Genomic DNA, 13109 nt, shown 5'->3' with positions numbered 1-13109 from the left:
GGTGGGAGAGGAGGGGAGAGGAGGAGAGGGAGGATGAGGGAAGAGATGAGGATAAGAGAGGAGAGGGGGAGACGGTGGAGAGGAGGAGGAGAGGATAAGAGAGGAGAGGAGGAGACTGTGGAGAGGAGGAGAGGATAAGAGAAGAGGAGACGCTGGAGAGGAGGGGCAGGCTGGTTTGAATAATAGAACACCGGGTTCCCCACCGGATATAGGGTTCCCCAAATCCCTCTGTACTCTTGTGTGATGCTCTTCTAAATGGGGAACAGGAGAGAGGAGGCATGTTCTGCAATCTCTTCAATGTAGAGCTTAAGAGGCTTCCCTTGCTATTAGAAACAGCAAGTGATGCATGTTTGTGTGTGTGTGTGTGTGTGTGTGTGTGTGTGTGTGTGTGTGTGTGTGTGTGTGTGTGTGTGTGTGTGTGTGTGTGTGTGTGTGTGTGTGTGTGTGTGTGTGTGTGTGTGTGTGTGTGTGTGTGTGTGTGTGTGTGTGTGTGTGTGTGTGTGTGCACGTGTCTGTGTCAGCAGTGAGAAGTGTTGGATGGCAGTTGTTGTGTTCAGTAAGAGAGAAAGAGAGTATTGCTGGTGTGAAATGCCCTGCTGCAATGTCCCAGCACTTGCCTTGCCTTGTAAGCTCCTCCAGCATGTAAACACAAGCACAGGCTGAGCCTAATATCTCTAACACCTTGTAAACAGCAGCACAGCTTACTACCTGACAACACAGGATGTCCTCTCCCTTACTTTAAACACACTGGAAACAGAGAATGTGAGAGGTAACGGCATTGAAACATTGGTGGAGGATAAACAAAACAGGATTGGATAAAACAGGCTCATACTGTGAGAACAGGATTGGATAAAACAGGCTCATACTGTGAGAACAGGATTGGATAAAACAGGCTCATACTGTGAGAACAGGATTGGATAAAACAGGCTCATACTGTGAGAACAGGATTGGATAAAACAGGCTCATACTGTGACAACAGGATTGGATAAAACAGGCTCATACTGTGACAACAGGATTGGATAAAACAGGCTCATACTGTGACAACAGGATTGGATAAAACAGGATCATACTGTGAGAACAGGATTGGATTAAACAGGCTCATACTGTGACAACAGGATTGGATAAAACAGGCTCATACTGTGACAACAGGATTGGATAAAACAGGCTCATACTGTGACAACAGGATTGGATAAAACAGGCTCATACTGTGACAACAGGATTGGATAAAACAGGCTCATACTGTGAGAACAGGATTGGATTAAACAGGCTCATACTGTGACAACAGGATTGGATAAAACAGGCTCATACTGTGAGAACAGGATTGGATTAAACAGGCTCATACTGTGACAACAGGATTGGATAAAACAGGCTCATACTGTGAGAACAGGATTGGATTAAACAGGCTCATACTGTGACAACAGGATTGGATAAAACAGGCTCATACTGTGACAACAGGATTGGATAAAACAGGCTCATACTGTGAGAACAGGATGTTGGAAACAGGAGTTTCCTTCACCAAACATTTGAGGTAACACAGTGAAAAACATTGACGATGGTCCAAAATTGGATGATCCAAACATGACAATATGTTACAGACCATCAAATAGTAAATATAAATGAATATGATTCATAAGAATCAGACAACATGTGACAGGGCAATGGAGAGACCTGAGGTTGAGCTCCCTCCACTGACAGGTGGTAGCCCAGGTCCAGTGTTATTGTTCTCTTACATTTCTCTCAGCAGGCATTTGGCAGAGTGGTTCAGATGGTGGTCTGGTCTCTTTATATGGCTCTGGCTAGAGGTAGCAGAGCAGCTCTGACATTGACTGAGTGAGTGGGGCCTTCGATCTGGTGGGTAAATAACTGACCTTAAGGTAAATAATGATTTGAAGTAGGACTCAGAGCCTTTCTTTTCTTTTCAGTCAGGCTTGACGGTTCAACCTTTCCTCAACCTCCCCAATTATCCTACAGTGCAGCAGGCCTCGACCTAATTTTAGCTTGTATGCATAAATCCCTATGCAGTCATTGTATATAAACATGTCTAAACGTGACTGTATGCTCCAGAATCACACACATGTGTGAGAGAGAGAGAGAGACAGAGAGACAGAGAGAGAGAGAGAGAGAGAGAGAGAGAGAGAGAGAGAGAGAGAGATAGAGAGAGAGAGAGAGAGAGAGAGAGAGAGAGAGAGAGAGAGAGAGAGAGACAGACAGACAGACAGACAGACAGACAGACAGACAGACAGACAGACAGACAGACAGACAGACAGACAGACAGACAGACAGACAGACAGACAGACAGAGACAGAGAGACAGAGAGCAGAGACAGAGAGACAGAGAGAGAGAGAGAGAGAGAAGAGAGAGAGAGAGAGAGAGAGAGAGAGAGAGAGAGAGGAGACCAAGAGAGACAGAGAGAGAGAGAGAGAGAGAGAGAGAGAGTTACCATGCCTGAGACCATGCAGAGCATTAAGGTTAGCAACATCTATCCTCTCCTCTTGAATATGATCCTCATGGTTCCTGTCAACCTGACCACCCTCCTCTAGATATCTAGCAGTATGATCCTCATGGTTCCTGTCAACCTGACCACCCTCCTCTAGATATCTAGCAGTATGATCCTCATGGTTCCTGTCAACCTGACCACCCTCCTCTAGATATCTAGCAGTATGATCCTCATGGTTCCTGTCAACCTGACCACCCTCCTCTAGATATCTAGCAGTATGATCCTCATGGTTCCTCTCAACCTGACCACCCTCCTCTAGATATCTAGCAGTATGATCCTCATGGTTCCTTTCAACCTGACCACCCTCCTCTAGATATCTAGCAGTATGATCCTCATGGTTCCTCTCAACCTGAGCACCCTCCTCCAGATATCTAGCGGTATGATCCTCATGGTTCCTCCTAACCTGACCACCCTCCTAGATATCTAGCAGTATGATCCTCGTGGTTCCTCTCAACCTGAACACCCTCCTCTAGATATCTAGCAGTATGATCCTCATGGTTCCTCTCAACCTGACCACCTCCTCTAGATATCTAGCAGTATGATCCTCATGGTTCCTCTCAACCTGACCACCCTCCTCTAGATATCTAGCAGTATGATCCTCGTGGTTCCTCTCAACCTGACCACCCTCCTCTAGATATCTAGCAGTATGATCCTCATGGTTCCTCTCAACCTGACCACCCTCCTCTAGATATCTAGCAGTATGATCCTCGTGGTTCCTCTCAACCTGACCACCCTCCTCTAGATATCTAGCAGTATGATCCTCGTGGTTCCTCTCAACCTGACCACCTTCTCTAGATATCTAGCAGTATGATCCTCGTGGTTCCTCTCAACCTGACCACCCTCCTAGATATCTAGCAGTATGATCCTCATGGTTCCTCTCAACCTGACCACCTCCTCTAGATATCTAGCAGTATGATCCTCATGGTTCCTCTCAACCTGACCACCCTTCTAGATATCTAGCAGTATGATCCTCATGGTTCCTCTCAACCTGACCACCCTCCTCTAGATATCTAGCAGTATGATCCTCGTGGTTCCTCTCAACCTGACCACCCTCCTCTAGATATCTAGCAGTATGATCCTCATGGTTCCTCTCAACCTGACCACCCTCCTAGATATCTAGCAGTATGATCATCATGGTTCCTCTCAACGTGACCACCCTCCTCTAGATATCTAGCAGTATGATCCTCGTGGTTCCTCTCAACCTGACCACCCTCCTCTAGATATCTAGCAGTATGATCCTCGTGGTTCCTCTCAACCTGACCACCCTCCTCTAGATATCTAGCAGTATGATCCTCGTGGTTCCTCTCAACCTGACCACCCTCCTCTAGATATCTAGCAGTATGATCCTCGTGGTTCCTCTCAACCTGACCACCCTCCTCTAGATATCTAGCAGTATGATCCTCATGGTTCCTCTCAACCTGACCACCCTCCTAGATATCTAGCAGTATGATCATCATGGTTCCTCTCAACGTGACCACCCTCCTCTAGATATCTAGCAGTATGATCCTCGTGGTTCCTCTCAACCTGACCACCCTCCTCTAGATATCTAGCAGTATGATCCTCGTGGTTCCTCTCAACCTGACCACCCTCCTCTAGATATCTAGCAGTATGATCCTCGTGGTTCCTCTCAACCTGACCACCCTCCTCTAGATATCTAGCAGTAGGCTGAGGGGTGTAGTGTAAATGTGCCAATTCAGTCTGAGAAGGCTCCTCCTCTCACATCATAGTGTTTCGACCCCATTAGATTAGCATCATTAATAATGCAGGTCTGGACATCCTTAAGTTTCTCCTGTGTCCATCCTCTTTCATCTTCTCCATTGTCAGCACTATCCTGCCTTGTTCTTCTAGGGGACTGTGGCCAATGGCCATTTCCCCTCTCATGTCAGACAGCTTTCCTTCCTTAACTCTTTTCTCTCTTTCTGCTATGCTAACATAACATACTGACCTTTCACTGGCTCTTGTTTCTCTGTAGGGCTATACGTTAAACGTTCTGAAACCTGCATGCCGGTTTCTATTTGTCTTTTAAAACTTGAAACATTTATTTAACAGTGTGTAATTATCGCCACGCTTCAGTGGTCTGCTTGGCTCGACCCCAAGGTTTACAACATCTGTTTAGGGTATTATTAACATTCCTATAATGCTATTATTAGGATGTTAAAAAGAGAAGTCATATCTGGTGACAGTTATGTGTTATCCCTCATTAGCTCACCTAGTGTTGTTCTGGGGTCAGTGGAGTAATGCAGTAGTTTCTGCTGTAGGAGCCACAGAGGACTCTCAAACTAATTTCTACTCATTCCCCCATTACCCACTGATCCACAATCAGTCAGTCCTCTTGTACACACTCCATTGACTAAGGAAGCTGTGGTTCTCCTCTCTCTATGTCCTTCTCTGTCTCTCTCTCTTTCCCTCTCTCTCTCTCTCTCTCTCTCTAAATCCCCAACTGAACCCCATTCAGTCAGAGGACTTTCCTAACGCTTCATTGACTGGCCTTTTCTCTCTCCATCCCCACTGATCCCCAGTCAGTTTCAGCCCCCTTTGTGATGCTTCACTGAGAAGCAGCTCTGGATGTGCTGTGTCCCATGACAGACAGAGAGAGAGAGAAAGTGGAAAGGACTGATAAATATTTTAGCGGTGCTGACGTTGGCAGGCGTCTAGACCTGAAAGGATAGGGCAATGAGGAGGGGAGGTGTTAGCGGGACAGGAAGTAGAGTATCCAGAGAGGAAGAAGAAGTAAATGAAGATGCACCCATATTTACCATGAAACAGGAAATGGATGCTCTGAATGTTTTTTCACCTTTTAAAATATTAATACCTGCGCTTTATGAAATACTGCTTCTATCTACGTATATAGCTTTTGTTATTCAGGATTAAGCTCCGTGCTTTCAGCCACTGACATCCATTTATAACACTCTCAGGCCCTATTTTTGTTAGTGTTTCAGGGATGCATCAAGCACAATAAGATTTTATTTGGACTAACAAAAATGGACAGGAAGAGAACAATTGTAAATTGACTCAAATTGTCACAAACTAATGCAATTCTGCTAAATTGTGGAATGTTTACCACATTATTGATACCATGTCTGTATCGTGGCTCACGATAATAGTTTTCTAGGGCTTCCCGAGTGCAGCGGTCTAAGGCACTGCATCTCAGTACTAGAGGTGTCACTACAGATCCGGATTCGTTCCCGGGCTGTGTAGCAGCTGGTCGCGACCGGGAGACCCATGAGGTGCGGCTGACTTCCGGGTTAAGCGAGCAGTGTGTCAAGAAGCAGTGCGGCTTGGTGGCGTCGTGTTCCGGAAGACGCATGGCTCTCGACCTTCACCTCCCCTGAGTCCGTACAGGAGTGGCAGCGATGGGACAACACTGACAACATTGTTTTCTGCATCCCTGTGTAGGATATCAAATGGATGTGGCGCACTGGTATAATTAGTCTGTTTAAATGTGTAAAGATGCAGTCATATAACATCATGCAAGATGAATGAGCAGACTCTGCTCTTTGGTGCATGATGCTCCCTCAGACCAGTTTTTGTCCCTGTTACAGCCGATGAGTCACATAAAGACTGGTAGGGAATGAGAGTGGAGCGCTCAATAGTGGTTTATTATTTCCCATGAAAAGAAGTGACAGCATTTATACATTTTCATTTATAAATTAAGGACTCTTAGGGCAGGGTTCAGTCAAACCTTAGAATACAAGTCCATATTAGGATGTCTCTGCTTTTGCAGAGGAGCCAAGCGGCTCCAGTTTCCTGCTGTAATCCATCACTTTGTGTAATTTGCTGATAATAAGGATTAATTAGTCTCCATTCCTCATCCCTCCTCTTCCATTTCCATCCCCCCCCCTTCCAGTTGTTCTTTTACCTCTCCATGTACACTGTCTGGTTGGCTGTTCCCCAACTGACCAGCTGCTGTGGATGAGACTTAAACTGCCAAGCTCCAGGAATGTTTGGAGGTTACATTAAATAATATGTGCATACCATGTGCATACCATGTCTTTACACATTGTTGGGCAGCAGTTCACAGGCATCCCAGGCCAGTGTTGTGTCTGTAGGACCTTGTTATGGTAATACTATATCAAGCAGCAACACAGGCCATCTTCTGACTAAATTACTTAATTGATCTCATTTTAGACCTCGTCTGTTCTGTGTCCTGCTCAAATCGTGTTGGAAGACACTGGCATTCCTGGGATTTGTAAAGGACCTCAACTGAAGAAGACTTTGTCTGTGAATTGTCACAGTTGTGAAAGAAGATCCTATTTGTACGACTCAGTCAATAGAGCAGACCTGACACCAGTCATGAGTCACAATGCACTCTGACATTCTGCTCATCCACCACAACCACTGACTCTCTCTCTGGATTCTATTTCTATGCTACGCAGTGACCTGTGAGAACTACACTTTAACTTCTACTATGCATCTTAACTACTGTAAAAGACAACAACAGAAAGAGAGTGAAAGAGAAAGAGAGGGAAAATGGTGAAACAAACCCTAAGATGAAGTGCATATGTATGTTTGCATAAAGGCTCTTTCTCTCTGTAGGACGTTGTTGCACAACATTGGCACCTCTCCCATCCCGTTTTATCCTCCCTCTGAATCAGTGCTAATGGGTTTCAGCCTGAGTTGTAGGTGAACACATTTGGCCCCACTTACAGCCGTCAAACATAGGAATCCCTGCCTGTTTCTAAAGAACACTTTGTTAGTAAAGCAGGGACAGAAGGAGTTTTTTTGTTATGTGCAAATTGGACAGTAACATTTTTGTTTGTTTTTGGCTTTTTTCTGTTTTGATTGGATGGTTTTAGACGGTGGGGTATTAATGTGTAAATTGCCGTTGATGGTGTAAATGAGTGCATATAAGGTGAATTGTATAGTTCAGGGATTTTTCTACCATTGAAATCATTGAGGTAGCTAAATCCAAACAGTGTAAAAAAAAGTTCTAATATACTGTATATATACTTTTTTAAATATATTTTCGGGATATAAAAACACTTTCAGTGTGTACTTAAATGACTAAAACCAGACATAAAGTGTGTAAAAAAGATAATGGACCTGTATATTTCTTGATAACATAAACATTGAGAACTACCAATCCCCAAAATAAAAACTAGACAGTCAGGGAGAATTGAAAATTATAGATGTTGTTATTATGTTTGAGCAAAAGAACACAACATTAGCCATTCTTTACCCCGCCAAGATGGGAGTTTCTAAAATTATGACGTGCCGACGGGCCAACCGCGCCCACAACATAAGCCCCTTTTTGATCCCGAAGAAAACCTCAAGTTGTGCACCTGAAAATAGCTGTGTGTTCGTGCCTGTGTGCATGTGCATAATACAGTATGCCTGTATAGATGTGTACTTGTACATTTGAAGGATGAACTCACTGTCTAGGCACTGGGCGCAGACGGTCTGGTTGGCACCACACCTCCTCACCACCCCCTCTCCAGGTGGGCACATCTCGCAGCACTCTCCACTCTTGGTGTACTGGCCTGACTCACAGGGCACCTGCACCGCCCGCTCCGTCTTAGAAGCCACCAACACCCCAACCTGGCACAGACAGAGGAACAGACAGAAGGGTGTAAAAGCAGAGGTCACCCATAATACTGGCTCATAGAGGGGAACGTTTTGAAGGCAAAAATGACAGCCAGGTGCGTATTACAATCATGTTCCTAATCTAACCTCGTATCATGATTCACAATAAATCATTTTGTCTACATCTAAATCAGAGACAAATTCTTCTACAGAGCAGTACATTATCCCATCCTCAGAGAGCCTTTAAAGGCACATAAAGGCAAGCCTCAAGGTGCTCACCCATGACTGGTCCAAGTAACACCTATAAGCATATGTGCCTAATGCACAACCTCATATTGCATGTTAGCACTTCAATATATCCTCCCCATACACACACACATACATGCATGCACACACTCGTGCACACACACACACTTCCCCCCCAGAATTCCTGTTCCGATCATCCATGTCCAGCCCACTGCCCTTCGCACTGAAGCTGTCAGTCTGCAGGGTGTTTACAAAGACTCCTGAACCCATTCATTTATAAGGAGAAGATCTACCTTTGTTTTTCTAATACTTGATTTGTGTTTTCTTCACCACAGGGGTTACTCTCCTCCTTATTTATTCGCTTGTAGTGCAAATGTTAGTTGAATACTGCTGGCTGGAGCATACTGCTAGTCCAGGCGGGACTGTTTCGGGAAGTAAAGCATTTGAGCAGCTTAACTTTTTCTTTAAGGCCAAGACAAACGGAGCTGTCTACGGGGCTATTGGTCAGACTCAGTATTGTTGATGGAGGGCCTGGGAGAGTTAACGTCCTTGTTTTTCTCTCTAATTGCTAGGTGTGGTAAAAGACAGATTCCTCTCTGGAATTTGCATAACAAGTCCTCATATTGCGCAACTTAAAACTATAAATTCACACACGCACGCAAAGGCATACACACATGCTGCTTCCTGCTACACACAATCTTCTCTCTGTCTCTTTATTTCCAGTCTTTTTCTCACTGTCTCTCTCCACTCTCCCTTCTCTGTCACTTCCTCTCTCTCGCTCTGATATAAATGCCAAATAGTTTCACAGGCACAAGGCTATAGCATGTTTTCATACATACAATACATTTAAATAAGGAAACATCATGTGAAGCACATTCTGAAGTCATAATCATCAAAACCATTAGACTGAAACGCTTTAATGTTTAATGCCTCACATTTTACTAAGAAACACTGCTGGTCTCACTCTCACTGAGATGCCTTCTCTCTCTCTTTAACTGTCTCCCTCTCTCCCCCTCCCTCAGCCTCTGCTTTCATTCAGAAACAGATGCACTGAGAGCAGCCGCTCTCTCTCTCACTCTCCGTCGATCGACTAATCCGCTCTGTACATTTCTCCCTCTCTCTCTTCCCTCTCTCTATCTGCTCTGTTTGTGCGTGCGTGTCTGTCTGTGTGTGCGTGCCCCCCCAGTGATATCCCCCACATAATCTCAAACCCTCTCAAGGGCGCAACTTTGGTTTTAGAAGTGGGGGGACATAACTATTTTATTACATTTTTATCCAGTTGGATGAACACTACAAACAGTCTACCCGACTGCTTGGAGGTATCTGCATGGTCCTAAAGCACACCGTTGCCTCATTTTGTACCACAATCCAATGATAAAACTGAGGACAACTAAAGTGCAATTTCAGAATCCCCCCACTCTTGGCATGTCTCCCTCTGTTGGAGAATTGCCCAAAGCATTGTTAAACCACACATAAGCATATTTTCTTATCCTTACTAATTCATGCAAACCTTGGCTCTAAACCTCTGTTTTTATTTGAATATGGTCTTACACTATAATCCAGGTCGGTGAATGTGAACTTGGAATGCCGCCCAAACCCCCAAGTTTATCTGTATCTGTGTGCATCTTGTCAGTGAAATAAACAATTTACCAGCTTCACCTCTGATAAGGAGCCTGCTACTCTCAACATGATCTGAGTGACTGAAAGGTGCTGCATGGTCAATCTGACGTCTGCATTGGCCGTGCAGCATTTAGGGTGATATGGCCTCTGCAGAAGTCAGGGTATTCATACTTCTTGAGCTTAGCGGAGCAGCGCAGAACTGTTGTGAAGGAAGTTGTCAAGGAAGTGAGTTTGTGTTTATACAGGACCTCCTGACCTACAGTTGAAGTCGGAAGTTTACATGCACTCATGTTGGAGTCATTAAAAATCATTTTCAACCAATCCACAAATTTCTTGTTAACAAACTATAGTTTTGTCAAGTCGGTTAGGACATCTACTTTGTGCATGACACACTTAATTTTTCCAACAGTTGTTTACAGATAGATTATTTCACTTATAATTCACTGTGTCACAATTCCAGTGGGTCAGAAGTTTACATACACTAAGTTGACTGTACCTTTAAACAGCTTGGAAAATTGCTAAAATGATGTCATGGCTTTGGAAGCTTCTGATAGGCTTATTGACATCATTTGAGTCAACTGGAGGTGTACCTGTGCATGTATTTCAAGGCTTACCTTCAAACTCAGTGCTTCTTTGCTTGACATCATGGGAAAATCAAGAGAAATCAGCCAAGACCTCAGAAAAACTATTGTAGATCTCCACAAGTCTGGTTCATCCTTGGGAGCAATTTCCAAACGCCTGAAGGTACCACATTCATCTGTACAAACAATAGTAGGCAAGAATAAACACCACGGGACCCTGCAGCCATCATGCCGCTCAGGAAGGAGACGTGTTCTGTCTCCTAGAGATGAACGTACTTTGGTGCGAAAAGTGCAAATCAATTCCAGAACAACATCAAAGGACTTTGTGACGATGCTGGAGGAAACAGGTACAAATGATCTATATCCACAGTAAAACGAGTCCTAAATCAACATAACCTGAAAGGCAGCTCAGCAAGGAAGAAGACACTGCTCCAAAACCGCCATATAAAAGCCAGATTACGGTTTGCAACTGCACATGGGGACAAAGATCGTACTTTTTGGAGAAATGTCCTCTGGTCTGATGAAACAAAAATAGAACTGTTTGGCCATAATAACCATTGTTATGTTTGGAGGGAAAAGGGGGAGACTTGCAAGCCGAAGAACACCATCCCAACCGTGAAGCAAGGGGGTGGCAGAATCATGTTGTGGGGGTGCTTTGCTGCAGGAGGGACTGGTGCACTTCACAAAATAGATGGCATCACGAGGGAGGAAAATTATGTGGATATATTGAAGCAACATCTCAAGACATCAGTCATGAAGTTAAAGCTTGGACACAAATGGGTCTTCCAAATGGACAATGACCCCAAGCATAGTTCCAAAGTTGTGGCAGAATGGCTTAAGGACAGCAAAGTCAAGGTATTGGAGTGGCCATCATAAAGCCCTGACCTCAATCCTATAGAACATTTGTGGGCAGAACTGAAAAAGTGTGTGTGAGCAAGGAGGCCTACAAACCTGACTCAGTTACACCAGCTCTGTGAGGAGGAATGGGCCAAAATTCACCCAACTTATTATGGGAAGCTTGTGGAAGGCTACCCAAAACGTTTGAACCAAGTTAAACAATTTAAAGGCAATGCTACCAAATACTAATTGAATGTATGTAAACATCTGACCCACTGGGATTGTGATGAAAGAAATAAAAGCTGAAATAAATCATTCTCTCTACTATTATTCTGATATTTAAAGTTCTTAAAATAAAGTGTCGGCAGGGTAGCCTAGTGGTTAGAGCGTTGGACTAGTAACCAGAAGGTTGTAAGTTCAAACCCCCGAGCTGACAAGGTCGTTCTGCCCCTGAACAGGCAGTTAACCCACTGTTCCTGGCCGTCATTGAAAATAAGAATTTATTCTTAACTGACTTGCCTGGTTAAATAAAGGTCCAATAATAAAATAATAACTGAACTAAGACAGGGAATTTTAAATGTCAGGAATTGTGAAAAACTGAGTTTATGTATATGGCTAAGGTGTATGTAAACTTCCGACATCAACTGTACCTATCATGTCAATGAGAAGCTATACGGAGCCCTCCGCATTGTCACAAAATTAGAGCCGCGCACAGCGACTTCCCTCCGTAGACTGCGCATCACACATACGGAGCCTCCGACCACATTGTCGGATCAAGCATAAATTGGCTTTAAGTCTTCTTTAACGCAAACGTGTAGAATAAGGCAATGCCCTCACACACACACACACACACATACACACACCAGGTCACATCCCCAGCCTTGAGATGCCTGCTTTGCACTCTCCCCGATTTCATAGTCAATTAGAGACTATTTCTGAATCTAATTCTACAAAATGCTCTATACTACCACAATGTTGTAAAGAAGCTGTGAAAACAGACTGCTCCTGAGTAATGTAGAGGGCCGTTCACATGGTGAGTGAGTGAACAAGCCTTATTGGACCAGCAGGTCTTGAAATATCAGGAGGATTCGCCTATGACAGCCACTCACCAAATAATAGCAAATAGTTTGTCATCATCCCCATCACCATTATCATCACCCAACTATCGAAAATTCACACTCATGTCATGAATTCCTCAAAACTTTCTGCACTTCAGATAAGTCACTACCTCCACTTCAACAGAAGCCTACTTCCATAAAAAGAGAAAATATGGGTATTTTAGGATTTCATAACAGGTTCATGCATAAAAACTGTTATTAGATCACGTATGGACTGAAATGTTAAGGGTTTGATCAGTCATCAGTAAATGGCACAGATCTGTTTCATATATGCATAGTCAGTGTTGGGGAAGCTACTCTGAAAATATATTTGACCAAGTTACCAATTAATTCACACTGGAAGAAGTTAAACTGGGTATATGAGCGAAGCAGACAATCATTTTCTTTTTTTCAGCATTAGACCTGCCTAATTCTCACTTGAAACATTCGTTTTTTTTGTTTCTTAAGGTTAAATTACACATTCTGTTAACATATGACCTCAATTGCAATTTGTTATCTATGGCATTTCAGGTGCACATATAAACGTTTTTTAAGAACTAGTTTGGATGTGGTGAACTACTTTTCAAAGTAACTTTAGTTCAGTAAACTATATTTGTCTTATGGGTAGCTTTAATGTAGCTTAACTTCTTCCAGTGTGAAGTAATTGGTAGCTTGGTAAACTATATTTTCTGAGTAGCTTCCCCAACC

General features: G+C 43.8%; 1 protein-coding gene across 1 annotated transcript in view; it reads right to left on the bottom strand.

The window, feature by feature from the left end:
• Positions 1–13109, bottom strand: part of ngfra (nerve growth factor receptor a (TNFR superfamily, member 16)) — a 50589-nt gene that overhangs the window by 36668 nt on the left and 812 nt on the right. The window contains exon 2 of the mRNA XM_064987645.1: positions 7873–8035. Within this exon, the coding sequence (XP_064843717.1) occupies positions 7873–8035 (163 nt within the window). The remainder of the gene's footprint in view (positions 1–7872; positions 8036–13109) is intronic.

This window comes from Oncorhynchus masou, chromosome 15 (genome assembly GCF_036934945.1).
Source record: "Oncorhynchus masou masou isolate Uvic2021 chromosome 15, UVic_Omas_1.1, whole genome shotgun sequence".
In the NCBI taxonomy this organism is placed as follows: domain Eukaryota; kingdom Metazoa; phylum Chordata; class Actinopteri; order Salmoniformes; family Salmonidae; genus Oncorhynchus; species Oncorhynchus masou.
This window is presented reverse-complemented; position numbering and strand designations above follow the sequence as displayed.